We start from the raw sequence: 20,014 nt of genomic DNA, 5'->3' as shown, positions 1-20,014 counted from the left end.
CATTGTGGGGGTGGGTGGGGCCAGTTCCATCCCTGGTCAGGGAACTAAGATCCCACAAATTACACAATGTGGCCAAAAAAAGGCCAAAGGATCTGAATAGACATCTCGCCAAAGAAGAGATACAAATGGCCAAGAAGCACATGAAAAGATGTTCGATATCACTAATTTTTAGGGAAATACAAATCAAAACCACACTCATTAGGATGACTAGTCTCAAAATCAAAAACAAGAAGACTGGCTAGAATATGGAGAAACTGGAAACCTTGTGCTTTGCGAGTGGGAATGTAAAACGGTACAGCTGCTATGGAAAGCAGTACTGTGGTTCCTCAAAAACTTAAAAATAGAATCAACAGATGATCCAGCAATCCCACTTCTAGGTATTATACCAGAAAAGAATCAAAAGCAGGGACTCACAAAGGTATTTGTACACCCATGTTCACAGCAGCATATTCACAAAAGCCAAAAGGTAGAGAAGCAATCCAAGTGCCCATCAACAGATGAATGAATAAACAAAAATGTTATATACCTAACAACAGAATAGTATTCAGTTAAGTTTCACACAAGCTTCCCCTCTCACTCAGAGGGTAAAGAATTTGCCTGCAAAGCAGGAGATCTGGGTTTGATCCCTGGGTTGGGAAGATCCCTTGGAGGAGGACATGGCAACCCACTCTAGTATTCTTGCCTGAAGAACCCCCATGGACAGAGGAGTCTGGTGGGCTACAGTCCATGGGGTCGCAATGAGTCAGACACAACTGAACGACTAAGCACAGCACAAGTTTCACACGTGCTGCAAACATAGATGAACCCTGAAGACACTATGCTAGGTAAAATAAGCCAATCACCAAAAGCAGAAAAACTGATTGATTTCACTTATTTGAGATACCTAGAGTAGACAAATCACAGAAAAGGAAGGTAATTGTGATTATTAAGGGGCTGGAGAAGGGAGGACAGGGTGTTGCTGCTTAATGGGTACAGAGTTTCAGTTTTGGAAGATGAAAAGGTTTTGGAAATGGCTAGTGGTAATGGTTGCACAACAATGTGAATGTACTTATAACCACTTTAAAATGGTTAAAATGGTAAATTTTTTGTTTTTCTGGTAGTCGGGTGGTTAAGACTTCCTGATTCCACCACAGGGGATGTAAGTTCCATCCCTGGTCTAGGAACTAAGATCCCACATGCTGCTCAGTGTGACAAAAAAGTAGGTAAATTTTCTGTTGCACATATTTTAAAACAATTTTTTTTAGTCCTTTTCCTTCTTTGTTAAGTGTGTAAAAAGGAGTCCTCATTTTACAAACTCAAATCAGACAAGTATATGAGGGTATATAATTGGCATATTTATAAGCTGGAGCCAACAAAAAACTCACTGCACACATAATCCAAAATACATTTGTCTGTATATTTACATAGTAACTCCTACAAAGTAAATACAAAGTTAATTCTCATCACTTTAGTTTAGTACATATGTGATACATGTACTGAAACATATACAAACATATTTAAAACAAAGGAAGTTTTTTTCAACCAGAACATCAAAGGCAACTTTTTCAACTCAAGTACCAATTCATTATTTTCTGCAAATATACAGCAAGATTAATTTTAATGGTTCTGTTCAGTTTAGTAAGTTATGTATATGTTCCTGAAATATAGCCAAAGTTTTAGATTTTAATTTCCAAGGTAACAGTACTTGTGACTTTGTTGTTTAGTCACTAAGTCATGCTCGACTCTTTTGCCACCCCAGGGACTGACTGTACCCAGCTCACTGGGCTCCTCTCTCCATGGATTTCCCAGGCAAGAATACTAGAGTGGGTTGCCATTTCCCACTTCCTTCTCCACAACTGGGGGAAAAAAAGAAGGTTAAAATGGTGAATTTTGTTGTTTTACCACAATTTTAAAAACTGTTTGCAACCTAACTGTCCTCATCATATAGCATCATAACAAACTTGATAAACTGTTCTGTTCAGCTCTTTGGTTCCTGGGGCTAATCCCTGGGAGTTTACTTGCTTTTTTTCAAAACTGCAAACTAATGCAGGTGAATCAAAACATTAGGATACAGTGGGATATCTACATAAAAACAAACAAAAAGACCCATTTTTACTAACAAAAGCAGCATCCATTAACGGGAAAACTGTGAGAACAGAAGGATATATAGTGGAGGAAGAGCATAATGTACTCTTTGATAAACTGTTGCTAAATTTCAGCTTATCAAATAAAAAAGCTTTATATACAACTTTACTTTCCTCCTTGTTTAGGTAAAGTTGACCAGAAAAAAAGGTAAACCTGTCAACCATCATAAGGCAAATGATCTTCATTCACAAGAACTGTACACTGTAAGTAACTATAAGACAGCACACAGATTTTAACTTTTACAAATTAAAACCAATGTTTCCTATAGTGGCAAAGGTGCAAAGTTGGGTATCTGCCTTTCTATATTGGTACTTTTAATATTTAATTCTCTTAAAATGAATAATGAGAAGGCCTGAACTTTTCAAGTTTAAGCTCAATGACAAAATTACCTTAAAGTTGCGTTCCTCTGATCCCCAATGGTACACCTTTGACTGCCTTCTTTAAAATATATTGATTCACATGGCAGTCATCAATTTCATTATATAATATAAAAGCTTTTCAACAAGGTCAACTACAGATTATATGCTAGCTTGAGACATGTGTTTCTTAAGTAAGTGTTAGTTGCTCAGTGGTGTCAGACTCTTTGTGACCCCATGGACTGTAGCCCACCAGGCTCCTCTTGTCCATGGAATTCTCCAAGCAGAATACTGGAGTAGGCTGCCATGTCCTTCTCCAAGGGATCTTCCCAAAAGGGACAAAACCTGGGATTCTGGCATTGCAGGCAGATTGTTTATCATTTGAGCCACCAGGGAGGCTCACAGGCATTTCTTAAGCAATTAATTATTAATAAATTCATGCATCAGAAGAGAAATAGCAGGACAATACAGCAGTTAACTACAATAGGAGTCACATGACCTATTTTCTACTATAAATTAGCTGTGTAATCCTGAGCAAATTATTCAGATCAATGGTTCCCAGACTTTTGAGGCTTTACCCAGAGTCCTAACATGAACTTTCCAATTTGATATTTTGTCAAACACAGATATTTTAAAAATTAATTTTCGTAACAGTACAAAGGACATTAACTCAAAATAGAAAAAAGTGGGAAAAGATTGCTTTATGAGAATTTCACTACATTGTCCTTATTTTTCTGATTTCATTATAGATTCATAAAACTTCAATAGAGATTAAGCAAGTAATTATTGGAGGCAGAGCATTGGTAACCAAAAACTTTGCCTAGTTCTTAATGTGAAATAGCATGAGTTCTGGATTCAAATCCTAGCTTTATCGATTTCTAGCTATATAAATAACACTAACCATTTTTGTTGCTTTCTGGATTGATCATTTCTTTGAACCTACATTTATTCATCTATGAAAGTGTAGATAATACCCACCTCAAACGGATGTTGAGTGATTAAATAAAATAAGCGAAGTATATATTATGGTGTGTGTGTTAGTCGCTCAAGTCGTGTCTGATTCTTTGGGACCCCATGGACTGTAGCCCGCCAGGCTCCTCTGTCCACTGAATTCCCCAGGCAAGAATACTGGAGTGAGTTGCATTCCCTTCTCCAGGGTATCTTCCTGACTCAGGGATTGAACCTGGGGTCTCCCGCATTACGGATAGATTCTTTATTGTCTGAGCCACCTGGGAAACCCTTATGTAATATGGTATTGGAATATAATAAGCATTCAATAAATGGTAGCAGTTACCTAAAAATGAGATGAGATAGGACTATCACCAAGATTCTGTGACTATACAGACAAGCAACAGGAGAGGAAAATTGTAAACAATAATGTCCAAGAAGATAAACTGGAAGAGTTCATATATAGTGCATTGAAAAAAAGATAAAGAATTTATTAAAACTTTGGTTCTGTAGGAAGGTAAATTTTGCAAAAAAAAAAAAAAAGGAGTAGACTTCTCATTTCTTTTCTTTTCTTTTTACTTGCCAACTCAAGACTAATACTAAAATTTTATTTACCTTATCTCATTGAATCAGAAGGCCAGAGCTGATTTTCAGAGGTCATCATTCTACCACCAGATAGGCTCAGAAAAGAATGAGCCTAAACTCATCTCCAAAGCTTCATTCTTAACATGTTTTACCACTTTGATTAGATAAAGTCTAAATTCTTATCAAATTCACCATTTAAAAATCTCACATGAATAGTATGTTATCTTTTGTATAACAATGGGGAAAATAAAACTACACACTTATATTTCTATAATGATATTCTGAAAGGACATCAAGACATTAGAAGTATAAAGGGCAGGTCAAGACCTTTTTACGGTGTTTGCATTAGTCTAAAGAACTATGCAAATATAAATCACCTATCAAAATGTACTAAATAATAACCAAAAGAAAATCTCTACATACTTCAAGTTTCACAACAAGGTTTTCCTCTACCCATACCTAGTCAACTGTTTTGACCTGCCATTCATACAACCATACTCATCAATGAATCATTTTATGTAAAGTCTGAAGGCTTTATAGAATGAAACTCGTGCAAGGTTGGTACTCATGTAATATAAAAAATTTGTTATTGTCATAATATTATTATTTTTTTTCCTTCAATTGACATTCTCATGTCTCCAAAATTTCCTCACTAGAATACAAAGGTATATTTCCTATTTTATCACCGTATGTGTGTGTGTGAGCTCAATCGTGTCCGACTCTTTGCGACCCCATGGACTGTAGCCCACCAGGCTCCTCTGTCCACTTGATTTTCCAAGCAAGAACAGGGGAGTGGGTTGCCATTTCCTGCTCCAGCGGATCTTCCAAACCCAGGGATTGAACTTGAATCTCTCGCATGTCCTGCATTTGTAGGTGGGTTCTTTACCACTGTGCCACCTGGAAAACCCTGTTTTATCACTACTGCTGATAATTTATGGAATAAAGCCTTTCTACCTTTAACAAAGTCCCCATAAAGGTTTTTTAGAAATTCATTTTCATGGGCAATAAATGAAGTTTTCAAAAACAACAAAATATTTTAAAGTTTCCTAAAATTATAAATTTATCATAGAAAATTTATAACATTAAACCTGTCAGTACCCTCCCTCTTTCAATTTCTCTCTTGTTCAGTTATGAACATAAGCCCTGAGATGTTATTAAAAGCAGTGACTCACCTTGTTTACCTGAACTTTGAATACAGAGTACTGATGACAAAATTGCCATCCCAGATAAGAGTGGGCCTCTAGACCAGTGGTTCTCAACCAGGGGTGATTTTGCCCCCAAAGACATTTGGCTTTGTCTAAGGTCATTTTGGGGCTTCCCTGGTGGCTCAGTAGTAAGGAAAGAATCCACCTGCCAAGCAGGAGACACAGATTCGATCCCTGGATGGGCAAGATCCCTTGGAGAAGGAAATGGCAACCCACTCAAGTGTTCTTGCCTGGAAAATCCCATGGACAGAGAAGAGTGGCAGGCTACAGTCCATGGAGTTGCAAAAAGACATGAACACAACTTAGTGACTAAACAACAACTAAGGACATTTTTAGCTGTCACAATTAGGTGTGTTCTACCAGCATCCAGTGGGTAAAGGACAGGCAGGGATACTGCTAAAGTCAGGAGAGCCCCTCACAACAAAGAATTAATACAGCTTCAAATTTCGATACGTTGCAGTTGAGAAACTTTGCTCCACACAGTAGACTGTAAATAACCCTAAAGGAAATGATCCATCTCCTATTAGAGAAAATCAGAAGGAACCTCTGTATGGTGTGTGCGTTTGACTCTTAACATAATTTTCAGGGGAAAAAAAAATTCCCTACAAAGCTTTTGCTATAATTTGCTATAAAACGTTAAACCCAATTTCCTTTTGCTTTTACCTGATTGTAAATATAGCATCTGCCTCAGATAAAAAAGCCTCAACAATGCTTTCTAACTGCAATGATTTCTAATGTCTAATCTTTTAAGTGTGTATAGGAACAGGTAAACATATACGCATTGGCTTATATAGGCCTAGAAATTTTACTGAAAGGAAAACTGTAATACTCATTACCTCTGAGTGGGATCTGAAAGGTCAGTAGGGTGAGGAGAACTTTTTACTTTTCATAGTATATCTACTACCTACACTGTTGAACTTTTAACCGTAAGATATTACTTTATTATTTTTTTAATTTTAAAAGGAAGATGTCACACACGTATACATACAGTATATGCATACATTCTTAATACAGAAAAATTAAAGGTCATAAACCTCACCAACACCCTCTCTTTAGAATTTTATTTTCATTTTACCTTACTTTTAAAAATATTACAAATCTAAAATTAACATTTAAAAATTGGTTTTTAAATAATTTTCAACTAATTCAGGGCAAGTTCTGACTCCTCTGTTCAAGGCCCTTGACAGCTAATGAACATGCTCAACATGTCTGAAGAAATACAAAACAGGTATCCACCCCAATGTTTAAAGCAACAAGAATCAATTCTAACAGAAGAAATTTACAAAAAGATCCAAGCCCCTTCTTCAAACTAAAAGGTCTTTTGACTCAGCCAGCAAGAGAAAGTACCTCGTTTTTTTTTTTTTTCTCAGATGTAGGCTCTAGCAATGAATAGAAAAGAGATCCTTAGTATACCAAATATACACTGCCTACTCAAAATCCTTCAGCTAATTCTAGAGCAAATGCTCTAAACCTCCATATTTCTTATTCATTTCTCACCTAGTCCTGCCCCACTAGGGGAACAAGACAAACTTCACTCACAAACTCTTCTCTCTGAATGACTACATTCTAAATATTTGGTTCTAAAACATCTAGGTATAATGAAAATTAAAATTCTACTATTATTCATCAAATGCCAGTTGGGTGTTTTTTGAAGAATATTATTTATGATCTTTTTACACTAAATGAAACTCAAAGGTAATAAAAAGGGAGAAGATTATCATCTTGTCAGAGAGAAATGAGAAAATCCAAGAAATCTGCTTGAGAAAAAAAGGTCATTTCACTCACAAAGGCACAGACTATACCCAACCACACATTCAACATACACTAGATATTCCAGGAATTTCTTTTTTATATGATATGGATGAAGAGGACATAAAAACAAAATTTCCTTTCTTCTCAGGTTAAGAAAGAATCTCTATGCATATTGAGCATTATCTTAGACTAGGCTCAAGTTTGTGGGTACTCTAGAAATCTCTATCCAAAAGTGATGTCTACCTATATACACTTAATATCTAAATCCTTTAAGCATAGAAAATTTAGGAGAATAAGAGGTTCTTCTACCATTAGCCTAAGTGGCTGAAGGAATCGTGAATAATTTCTATGATAACACCAAAGAAAATCACACAAAAGGTGTGAATTCTGCTCACAGCTTTAACAGCCTGGTGTGGAGACTCCAAATGAAATAATCTGTGTGTGTGAACAAGTCTTGCAAAATTGGTTACTTCAAAAGCTCATTTCTCCAGATATAACACACAAGCCCATAGAGTTAGAGATTCATAACTATGGAGGCTCACTAGCACTCTACCTCTGAAGAAATTTAAGACTACTACTGAAGTAAAAACAAATGTGTGATCTCTCACTTCATCAATGACAACTGTGCAAAAATTGTTCAGAAAATCAAGAACATCATCCTTCTATCACATTCAGACTAAAGCAAACTTTTTCAGTCTAACAAGTTTCAAAGAAAAACAGACTCTAATCTTTACTTCCTAGGTAAAAAGTAACTATATTCTAGGTTCATCTCTCATCAATTTTTCATTCAAAGTCTAAATGAAAGTCTTCCACAAGCCCAGGAGTGGAAGTGCTCCAGAAACACTCTCCGTAACTGCCTACTCAAAATCCTGTACCACCTTGGCTTAGAAGTTACTTCTCTTATACTGAAATTCAAAGATAGAGACATTCAAGGAACTGTTTCCTTTACAACCCACAAAGTTTATTCCAAGCAAAATACTGGGGTTAGAAAAAACTAAAAGAATTCCTGTTCAGATCAAGAATGGTAAGACTGCACTAACTGTATTCTACAACCCACAAATACAGTTTCTCCTTATTCCTCTCAATACAACAGCCAGGACAGTTGTACATACACAGAAGCCCCTGTACTTTAAGACTAAGACCAGAGGTTAAAATAACTGGTCATAGGGGATGAACCAGGCACCTTAGAATCAAAATAGAATACTCTGAACTCTTAGAACAGTCACCACTGGACAGAACTATAACAAAGCCATAGTCAGGGGGAGAAAGTACAAATGTAAAATATCTCCTTTAGCCCTAGAGCCCAAAAGTTGATGCCGCCCATTCCAGGTTGCCCAGACCTAAAAATGTCCAGTATGCGCCTAACAGCTGAAAGGAATGAAGGTCCTGATAACAAATTTCCCTCACTGCAAAAGGTTTCCAAAGAGGAGCTCATTTTCTCCAAGCCTAAAAATCTCCAGAGTTCAGCTATCCAGCTGTTGCGAGGCCCAAACAAGCACTGGAACCTTCTCTTCCTGTCTAACTTCACACAGTCCCAGGTGCAAGGACCCACGTGATTTTTCAGCGCAAAAGCAGAGAGCTCCTTAGTACACCTGTCTCAGACCAAACTGGAATTAAGAACCCTCCTTTAGCACACAAGTAAGGCATAAGGCAAATAATGCCCAATCCTTCAACTCAGAGGAGAGACACAGTACAGTGGCAACGCTCTTTACGCAAGGCAGCCCTCTCTGTCTGTCTGTCTCTCACCCTCACCCTCTCTCCGTCCCGCTCTCTCAGTACCAAGGGCAGGGACTCTGGCAAGACCCCGCCCCCACCCCCGTCTCCAAAGCGGGGTGGGCGGGAGGTGCCCGAGGAGTCCCGCTTCCCGCGCGAAGCTCAGAGACCAAAGGACTCCCTATTGTGGGTCTATGGATGGTGACGGGAACCGGTCCGACTCGAGCCGAAGAGTAAGCCGAGGGCGCACTAGGCCCGCACCGCCGCCACTGCAGCCAGGGAGCCGATCGCTGACAGTGAACGACTCCATCTGGGCAGCGAGAGGGTGGCCCGAGCCCTGCGCCGGCCCAGAGAGAATTCGTGCCTCAAGCTGTGTAGAAAGCAGGGGTCCTAGAGCCGTACCTCGGACACCTCGTCCTCGTCGCTACCAGAGGCACCACCTCCACCCCCGGTCCTCAGGACAGCAGCCGCCAACTTGAAATCCAGCGCCGCGTCCCCTCCGCCTGCACCGCTGCTGCCGCCACCGATTCCCGGAGCCGGCCCGGCCTCCCCAAAGAGTCTCACAGTGCGGATTCCCAGCCCGACCCCTCCCGGCGGAGGCGGCTCCGAGGCCCCGGCTGGGGCGGATCGCGGAGCCACCGAGTCCAAGTCCTCCTCAAAGGAGGTGCCGCCGCCTCCGCCGTCGGTCAGCATGGTTCCCACGCGGAGCCGGAGACGCTGCCGAGTCACTCGCGGCCGCGGCCACCGCCGCCGCCGATCCCGGGAACGAGAGAAGCAGCAGGAGGAAGAAGCGTCTCCTTCCCCCCGTCCCAGCAGCGCCACTAACTTCTCACTGCCTAACCTGCTGCCTCCCGCCCCCCACACTCGCCACTGGCTGCAGCTCTCCAGCGGCTGCAGATCATTGGTCAAAGCGACCCGTCGCTCAGGCTCTTCGTCACGCGCTGCTCGCTGGCTCGCGGCCCTCAAGCTGCGTTGACCCGCGCAGGCCTAGGCGGTTGCGAACACCCGCCTCCTGTTCCCCACGCGCCGACTTCCGGTCTTTTTCTATGTCTATTGGCCAGTTTCTCTGACTATCGCCTCACGACCTTAAAATGGATTAGTTGGCCTTGTGGTCAGTCACAATGACCCTAGACAATGGGAAACTTCATTGGCGACATAAAGTGTCGGTCACTTTGTCACAGGACGTCGCGTGGTACAATTGGTCAGTAAGGATACGATTCATCCCGCCCCCATCTGAGGTGACGGGAAAGGGTTGGGGAATTTCCACTCTTGATTAAAATGACGGCTGCAGTGACGACCTGCAAGAATTGGTGAGATTTAGAGTGAATTCACCCAGGGCTTAGTAAGGCTCTTACGTCAAGTGTGCAAGAGGCAAGGAGGTAACGCAGCTCCCACCTGTCGCTCTCCGCCAGGCGCGGAGAGTTCCTGCACGGGGATTGGAGGGAAGAAGCTATCAGTCTCAGCTAGGCTCCACCTTCCTGCCAATCCCTGGTTGGACAAGCGGTGCGTCAGTCACTAGAGAGGTCGCCTCCTCTGGGACAGGTGAGGCTGTATAAACTCAGCTTCAGTCTCTTTGGGTGGGAGTGGGGGATTACGACAGGAGAGTGAGCGGGGACGTTCCGGCTGCGTGTCACCTGCCTTTCCGAGCGGAGCCTAGATCGCCGAGCTGAGGGAACCAAAGAGGCTGCTGAGGATGACCGCCGGGAGGAGATTCGGCGGGCCTGCCTGCCTGGACGTGGTTGGGCGCGGCTGTTCTACAACCTGCGGGCGGGGTCGCCCCGCGGGGCTACGTTCTCTTGCCTGTTGAAGGCGGCGGGCCTCAGGGCTGGACAGCGCCATGCCTCAGTACTGGGAACTGTCCCACGAAGGAGGGTTGGAAGGCCGCGACAGCGTGCGGAATCACACCGCGGAGCAGAACGCAGTGGTTCAGAGTGCGCAGTTTCGCGTTTTAGTGCCGCCACTTATTTGCTGTGTGACCTCCCGGCGTTAGTTGTTTAATCTCTGTGACTTTCAGTTCGCCCGTCTGCAAAATGCGGATAATATTAGTACCTCCCTGATTGACTTGTTTTGAATAAATTGGTAACAACTTCAGGTGCTTAGCAAAGTGCTAAACTTATAGCAAAGACTCATTTTCTTAGTCACTTTTCCGGAGTCCTCCACCTACCCCTGGCAGCCAAACTAATTTTTGTCAGGTCTCTGATGCGAAACAAGTCTAGCTAAGGGGATATTCTCCCCTTAGCTTTAAGGAGATCTCTCTTTACTTCTGTTATCTTTCTCTATCGCCTTTGTCAATAATGAAGGCTTTAAAAGTTTGAATGGCGAATATTCTTTGACCCAGAGAATGGCCATATGAGTTTAACCATGAGAGACTGGCTAAAAACAAAAACTTTGGTATTGGCTACTCTCTTGCAGCTTTAACAAAGGGCTTTGTATATCTTGATTGTGTAATTTCTAATGTTTCACCTTCCTTGAACTGGAATCTAAAAATTCTACCAAAAAATTATTTTGAAAATGACTTTTAAAATAAATTCTGCCAAACATTTATTTAAAGAGCATTTTGAAGATGGTGAACATTTGGTAAATGCTTGCTTTGGCATTTCACATGCCTAAAAGAGACTATTTTCCATGAACAGAACATTTTAGGTAAATATTCCTTCTAGATAGTACATCGCAGAAAGTGGGGGGAAAGTACCTTTTCTAGAAAACTGTTTTGATGTAAAATGCCATGTACACTGGCTTTAGTTAGAATTTATGGAGCTTAATTACCTTATATCTTCAGTAGGCATGTGTGAGGGCACAACTCAAATTAATAGCACCAACAAAAGAAACCCAGCACTGCCCAACCCACATCAAAGCTGGATTATCCAGAATTGGTATGGCTACATCCTTAGGCAAAAACAGGTATTGACTGGTGCAACACTACAAAGGAACTGTTTGTCATTCTTACCACTAATACAAATATAATTTCTGATAAAGCTCCCTGAACAAACTCTTTAAATTCATTTAAACAAATGTAATGAATCTCAAGGACAGACAGAAAGAAAATCTGGATATATACATTTCTCCCAGTATATTTTAAAAAGAAAAATATACTCTCTACTTAGTTCCTAGCAACCTACCCTGAGTATAACTGGGAAAATATGATTGAGCAATGACCTTTGTTTCACCAAGAACTGTACCTGAGACACTTGTTGTCAGTAGTTTGACAGTCAGTATTGGAGTTAGGACCTCTCAGTCTCCTAGATTTTGGTGACTGCTATAAAGAGTCTATATTAAATATAATTTAATATTTCCATATATGCAAAATTCTTGTGGTTTTACAAATGTGAAAACTAATTGAAAAATCATCATATCAAGTGACACATTTGATGAATATATAAAGTCATACTCAGGACTTCCCTGGTGGTCCAATGGTTAAGACTGCTTTCCAATGTAGGGGGCACAGGTTTGATTCCTAGGAGGACTAAGATCCCACAGCCTGTGCTGTGCAGCAAAAAAAAGAAGTCTTACTCAGGGTAAAATATCAGTAAGTATTAATGTGATTTAATGGGTAACCTTGGTTTTGATATATGGCACCCTACTCCAGTACTCTTGCCTGGAAAATCCCATGGACAGAGGAGCCTGGTGGGCTGCAGTCCATGGGATTGCTAAGAGTCGGACACGACTCAGCGACTTCAATTTCACTTTTCACTTTTCACTTTTATGCATTGGAGAAGGAAATGGCAACCCACTCCAGTGTTCTTCCCTGGAGAATCCCAGGGACGGGGGAGCCTGGTGGGCTGCCGTCTATGGGGTCGCACAGGGTCGGACACGACTGAAGCGACTTAGTAGTAGTAGTAGTAGTAAGATGGTATTTACTACTGGGAAAAAAAAGAAATACACTGATTTTTCAAATGCTGAATAAGTAATGGAATACAATATCCCTCTTAAAAGTGTATTTGTTGGAAATTAACATTAGAATAAAATATTTCCCACAGAAAACCAATGGGAATATTTATTAAGGTGTAGTTGTAATGTGTTGCAAAGCACTGTCTTCCTTTTGATAATCTTTCAGACAGAGAAGGAAAAGGGAAGACTTTATAGCCCAAGGATTTTTTAAACTATGAGGTAATAAAAGAATTTATTCCTCGTAAGAAATATGAGATTGACAACTAAATTGTAGATACAGAGCCTTTAGATACATGTGGTACTTTAACATGCAGCTTGCAGTTTCTCAGGACATTTTATTTCTGCATATCAATTCATCTCACTTCAGTTCACCCATGTAAAGAGAGGAGGATAAGTAAACCAACAAATTTGTTGCAGTTGGGTGTTATGTCATTTAACCTTTATAGTAACCCTATGAAGATTTCACCCATTTTACAGATAAGAAAATTGAAACTCCAGAAAGGTTAAATAGCTTACCCAAACATATAAAGCCACTATATTAAAGGCTAAGATTTGAATGGGATTTCCCTGGTGGTCCAGTAGTTGGGACTATGCACTCCACCGCAGTGGGTGGGAGTTCAATCCCAGGGTGGAAGTTCAATCCCTGGTTGGGGAACTGGGATCCCGTATATGGCCCAGCAAGGCCAAAAAATGAAAACGGCTAGGATTTGAATTTATTTCTGCCTGATCCTAAAACCCATGTTCTTCCCACTATATCACGTTGATTCCATGGTACACTCAATGGCAGAAGAACTTCATCAGTCAGGTAAACTGATATAATACTTCAACTATTAGCATGCTGCTGCCATTGCTGCTGCTAAATCACTTCAGTATTTGATCTCTGTTTCATAACAGTTGGAGACATTTAATTTAAAACTGTCTTCTGGTTTCTCCAACTATGTTAGTTTATTAGACCATGTAATTTCACATTTAAAAATCTGAATAATTAATATATTCACATAGTTCACATTTCAAAAAGAATTTTTAAAATGCAGTGAAAGATGTCCTTTTACTTTGTCCACTAAACACCCAGAACCCCTCTTATAAGTAAACCATGTTATTAGATTTTTAAGTCTCCTTCTAGAAGTGTTTGGAGAAGGCAATGGCATCCCACTACAGTACTCTTGCCTGGAAAATCCCATGGACGGAGGAGCCTGGTAGGCTGTAGTCCATGGGGTCGCTAAGAGTCAGACATGACTGAGCGACTTCACTTTCTCTTTTCACCTTCATGCATTGGAGAAGGAAATGACAACCCACTCCAGTGGTCTTGCCTGGAGAATCCCAGGGACGGGGGAGCCTGGTGGGCTGCCATCTATGGGGTCGCACAGAGTCGGACACAACTGAAGCAACTTAGCAGCAGCAGCAGCTAGTGTTTATACCTATATAAGCAATTTTGTACATGTCTATTTTTTCCCTTTTTAACATAAATGGCAGCTTACAATACACACTCAGTATCTTGTTTTGTTCACCTAATATATTCCATAGATATTCCATTATATATACTGGAATATATATATATATCCAGTATGGTATGTTATATATATATATTCCAGTATATACAGTGATCTCTGAAATTCCTATTTACTGCTTCATAGTATTCTGTTAACCAGGGATACAATAATTTAGTGTTTATCCAGTTCTATATAGTGTTGAACATTTAGGTTGTTTCCGTTTTTAGTATAACTTTATTTATTTTGGGCTGTGCTACTCCGGCTTTTCTCTAGCTGCAGCAAGCAGGGGCTACTTGCTAGTTGCACAGGCTAGTGCACAGCTTCTCATTGTGGTGGCTTCTCTTGTTGCAGAGCGCAGGCTCTAGGACATATGGACTTCAGTAGTTTCAGTGTGTGGGCTCAGAAGTTGTGGCTCATGGTCTTAGTTGTTCCTCAGCATGTGCAGTCTTCCCGAATCAGGGGTTGAACCCATGTCTCCTGCATTAGGAGGCAGATTCTTTACCACTGAGCCTCCAGGGAAGCCCTACACCCCTTTTTTTTAACCAAACAATGCTACAGATCCCTAACTTTCTAACCTACTGTCCATCCTCCAGGAAGTTCTGGGCACAACTTTGTTCAATTGAAAAACCATACAATTGCAACTAAATCGAAAGCTACCACTTATTTAAGCCATAACTGAATATACCTGCAAGATGTATGAATCAAGCATATTTTTAAAAATAATGAGCTATGCCTGCAGCTGGACTACCCACCAAACAGCCTAAGAAAATTATCCCAAATTATTCAGAAAATTTACTGAGCCTACCCCAAAATGGGAAAAGTATATGTATGTATACACTTAGATACACTTGTGTGTTTGTGTGTGTGTGTGTATTTCAAACTTGTAAAACTATCAAGTATATAAATACCTCTTGTGGTAGAATCACTCAAATTCTCAATGATGGAGAGAGGAGAAAACAATTGATATCCATTTTCTTTCTTGGGATTCTGTCATGATTCCATAATCCTTAAATTGTTGGATAAAGGACAGCATGTCAAGGAAAATATGCAGTAGGGTTGAGAGGAAGTAGGATTTGATGGGAGGATCTCTAAACTGGGAATCAGAAATACCAAGTCTACTTCAAGTGACTAGTATACTTCTGTGTGTGATGCTATGTACCTTGACCAAGAAATTTTGTGTGTCCAGTTGACCTTTTGAGGTACACTTTATTTTTTATAGTTAATTTTTGTTCTCTTTTTTCTTAAATACTTTTTAAAAAAATATTTATTTTTAGCTATACTGGGTCTTTGTTGTTTCATGGGCTTTTCTCTAGTTGTAATTGGCGGGGGCTACTCTCTAATTGCAGTGCATCAGCTTCTCGTTGTGATAGCTTCTCTTGTTGCAGAACATGGGCTTTAGGGTTGTAGGCTTCACTAACAGTGGCATGTGGACTCAAGAGTTTTGGTTCCTGGGCTCTAGGGCACTGACTCAATAGTTGTGGGCTATAGGCTTACTTGCGGCATGTGGGATTTTCCCAGACCAGGGATGGAATGGTGTCTCCTGCATTCGCAGGCAGATTCTTTACTACTAAGGTACTCGGGAATCCCCTTGAGGTACATTTTAAAGGTATATAACTTAAGAGACATTCCATATTAATCAAATATCATACATGTATGGAAAAAGTATGGTATGTTACATGTAAAACCAAGATGTTAATAGTAATTATCTTTGGATAATGGAATTGTGTGGAGATTTATTTAAATTTTTTTCTTTTTTGAATATTTATATTTTCTAGACTTTTCTTTTTTCCACAGTGAAGATATATTTTGTGTGTAATAAAAATTTAAATAAAATATTTCAAATTACTTTTGCAATTTTTTCACATGTTCATTCAACTCACATTTATTTAATTCCTATTATACATGGTACTTTGCCAAGTCTTTAGAGAAAGCATAAAAGAAGCAGATGATTTAAATTACCTCTTTTCAGTTACACTGATGAATATACTTATTAACTAAGATTAGGTAGTAAAATGCAAGTGGGAATAATAGAGAATAGTATTAAACAACAGAAAAGCAAATTTGACTACTGGATAAAGCACAAGCTGAAATCAAGATTGCCAGGAGAATTATCAATAACTTCAGATATGCAGATGACACCACCCTTATGGCAGGAAGCAAAGAAGAACTAAAGAGCCTTCTGGTGAAAGGTAAAGAGAAGGATGAAAAAGCTGGCTTAAAACTCAGCATTCAAAAAACTAAGAAAATGGCATCCAGTCCCATCACTTCACCGCAAATAGATGGGAAACAATGGAAACAGAGACTTTATTTTGGGGAGCTCCAAAATCACTGCAAATGGTGATTGCAGCCATGAAATTAAAAAATGCTTGCTCCTTGGAAGAAAAGTTATGACCAACCTAGACAGCATATTAAAAAGCAGAGACATTACTTTGTGGACAAAGGCCCATCTAGTCAAAGCTATGGTTTTTCCAGTAGTCATATATGGATGTGAGAGTTGGACTGTAAAGAAAGCTGAGCACCAAAGAATTGATGCTTTTGAACTGTGGTGTTGGAGAAGACTCTTGAGAGTCCCTTGGACTACAAGATCTAACTAGTCAATCTTAAAAGAAATCAACCCTGAATATTCATTGGAAGGACTGATGCTAAAGCTGAAACTCCAATACTCTGGCCGCCTGATGTAAAGAACTGACCCCTTGGAATAGACCCTGATGCTGGGAAAGACTGAAGGCAGGAGGAGAAGGGGATGACAGAGAATGAGATGGTTGGATGGCATCACCAACTCAGTGGACATGAGTTTGAGCAAGCACCGAGAGATGGTGATAGACAGGGAAGCCTGGTATGCTACAGTCCATGGGGTCGCAAAGAGTTGGATACGACTGAGCAACTGAACTGAATAAACTATTTTGCAGTATTGAGTAGATAGAAAATAAAAGAGAAATCAAAGTACAGTAAGTTTAGGCAAAATCTTTGATTATTATCATTTTGAACTTGGAACTAACTGAGGAAAATAAAAGTAAAGCCTTCCAAATGGAAAAGAATGGCTAAAAGACTAATTTGGTCAATGCAGGGAAATCAGAAAGAGGATTAAAGAGAAATTAGGTTAAAGAAATGTTGAATACTGGACTGAGGGCTTTAAATTTTACTTCATAGTTATTGAAAAGAAAAAGTTACCAAGCTAAAAATTGTCACAGGGAGATTACATCATTTTGTTTTGTCTTGTTTGGGCTGCATTGTATGGTTGGGATATGTAACAAGGAGGTACTGGAGTCTAGGAAACAAGCAGTCTTGCTGTTGTGTTTAGTCGCGGTGTGAGGTAATGAAAGCCTGAATCAGGGGAGTGGCTTTCAGAATGGAGAGAATGGAACTGTCAACAAGCATAAAAATCAGCATGACTTGGTGCCTGATGAAATGTGGGGAACAATAGAGTTAGGAACAAGTTACTTCAGAGAAATAAGTACAAACTTTCTAAAGAGAAATGTGGCACTGTGTATCAAGATCCTTTCTTTAAATTTTTATTTCCTCCTATTGTTGTTGTTGTTCAATTGCTAAGCCATGTCTAGCTCCTTGCAACCCCATGAACTGCAGCATGCCAGGCTCCCCTGTCCTTCACTGTATCCCAGAGTTTGTTCAGATTTATGTCCATTGAGTCAATGATGCTATCTAACCATCACATTCTGTGCTGCCCTCTCTCCTTTTGCCTTCTATTTTTCCCAGCATCAGTGCCTTTTCCAATGAGTTGGCTCTTTACATCAGATATCCAAAGAATTGGAGCTTCACCGTCAGTCTTTCCAAAATATATATTCAAGGTTGATTTCCTTTAGAATCGACTGGTTTGAGCTCCTTGCAGTTCAAGGGACTCTCAAGAATCTTTTCTAGCACCACAATTCAAAAGCATTGATTATTTGGCACTCAGCCTTCTTTATGGTCCAACTCTCACATCCATACATGACTACTGGAAAAAAGAACTGACCATACTAATCGCTGGTAAAGATGCAAAACAACAGGAACTCTCATTCATTACTGATGAGAATGCAAAATGGTACAGCCATTCTGGAAAAGAGTTTGGAAAGTTCTTACAATGCTAAACATGCTCTTTCATACAATTTACAAGTCCAGTATTAAGTATTTACACTCATTTGAAAACTTCAGTTCAGTCGCTCAGTCGTGTCCGACTCTTTGTGACCCCATGAATCACAGCACGCCAGGCCTCCCTGTCCATCACCAACTCCTGGAGTTCACTCAAACTCACGTCTATTGAGTCGGTGATGCCATCCAGCCATCTCATCCTCTGTCATCCCCTTCTCCTCCTGCCCTCAATCCCTCCCAGCATCAGAGACTTTTCCAATGAATCAACTCTTTGCATGAGGTGGCCAAAGTACTGGAGTTTCAGCTTTACCATCATTCTTTCCAAAGAACACCCAGGTCCAATCTCCTTTAGAATGGACTTGTTGGATCTCCTTTCAGTCCAAAGGACTCTCAAGAGTCTTCTCCAACACCACAGTTCAAAAGCATCAATTCTTCTGTGCTCAGCTTTCTTCACAGTCCAACTCTCATATCCATACATGACCACTGGAAAACCCATAGCCTTGACTAAACAGATCTTTGTTGGCAAAGTAATGTCTGCTTTTGAATATGCTATCTAGGTTGGTCATAACTTTCCTTCCAAGGAGTAAGCATCTTTTAATTTCATTGCTGCAATCACCATCTGCAGTGATCACAGTAATCCAAGTCTATGCCCCAACCAGTAAGGTTGAAGAAGCTGAAGTTGAACGGTTCTGTGAAGACCTACAAGACCTTTTAGAACTAACACCCAAAAAAGATGTCCTTTTCACTATAGGGGAATGCAAAAGTAGGAAGTCAAGAAACACCTGGAGTAACAAGCAAATTTGGCCTTGGAATATGGAATGAAGCAGGGCAGAGGCTAATAGAGTTTTGACAAGAGAATGCACTGGTCATAGCAAACACCCTCTTCCAACAACACAAGAGAAGACTCTACACATGGACATCACCAGATAGTCAACACCGAAATCAGATTGATTATATTCTTTGCAGCCAAAGATGAAGAAGCTCTATACAGTCAGCAAAACCCTCCTCTGATTGAAACCACCCAATACTTCCAGAATAGATGCTCAATTTCTCAGGTATTCATCCTATATTTCGTGTTCATTCCAGATAAGGATACCTGTGCTTCCTCAACACTCCCACCTTCATTTTAATACTAAGTATTTGCACATGGTGGTTCCAGCCCCTGGGTTAACTTTCCACACTACTTTACGATTGGGAGCTGACTGTGGCTCAGATCATGAACTCCTTATTGCCCAATTCAGACTTACATTGAAGAAAGTAGAGAAAACCACTAGACCATTCAAATATAAAAAAAAGTGAAGTCGCTCAGTAACGTCCGACTCTTTGCATGGACTGTAGCCTACCAGGCTTCTCCGTCCATGGGATTCTCCAGGCAAGAATACTGGAGTGGGTTACCATTTCCTTCTCCAGGGATCTTCCCGACCCAGGGATTGAACCTGGGTCTCCCACATTGCAGGCAGACGCTTTAACCTGAGCCACCAATCAAATCCCTTATGATTTGAAAACTTATATCCATGTAAAATCCTTCATGGAGATGTTTATAGAAGCTTTCTTCATAATGATTGTTTTTGGAAGCAACCATGATGTCCTTCAACTGTATGATCTATTTATATGATATTCTGGAAAAGGCAAAAGTATGGAGATAGTAAACAGATCAATATGCCAGGGATCGAAGTAGGGAAAGAGTTGAATAAGTGAAGCAGAGGATTTTTTTACAGTGGTACAGTTCTGTTATGATATTGTATTCTATATGATGCTATTCATTTAACAAACTTATAGAACATTACAGTACAAGGATGATGTTTAATATATGAAAAAAATTTTTTAAATCATTTAGTAGTCCAGGGGATCCCAGAATGGAATGCAG

General features: G+C 40.2%; 1 protein-coding gene across 5 annotated transcripts in view; it reads right to left on the bottom strand.

Moving 5' to 3' along the window:
• Positions 1-9,546, bottom strand: part of ANKHD1 (ankyrin repeat and KH domain containing 1) — a 106,860-nt gene extending 97,314 nt beyond the window's left edge. For all 5 annotated transcript variants that reach the window (XM_069589838.1, XM_069589839.1, XM_069589842.1 and 2 more), the window contains exon 1: positions 9,086-9,546. In XM_069589838.1, coding sequence (XP_069445939.1) covers positions 9,086-9,376 — 291 coding nt within the window. In that variant the 5' untranslated portion in view covers positions 9,377-9,546. The remainder of the gene's footprint in view (positions 1-9,085) is intronic.
• Positions 9,547-20,014: the final 10,468 nt, after the last annotated feature.

The sequence above is a fragment of the Ovis canadensis genome, chromosome 5 (assembly GCF_042477335.2).
Source record: "Ovis canadensis isolate MfBH-ARS-UI-01 breed Bighorn chromosome 5, ARS-UI_OviCan_v2, whole genome shotgun sequence".
Taxonomy (NCBI): Eukaryota; Metazoa; Chordata; class Mammalia; order Artiodactyla; family Bovidae; genus Ovis; species Ovis canadensis.
The sequence above is the reverse complement of the archived record's forward strand: the minus strand, read 5'-3'. Positions and strand labels throughout refer to the sequence as shown.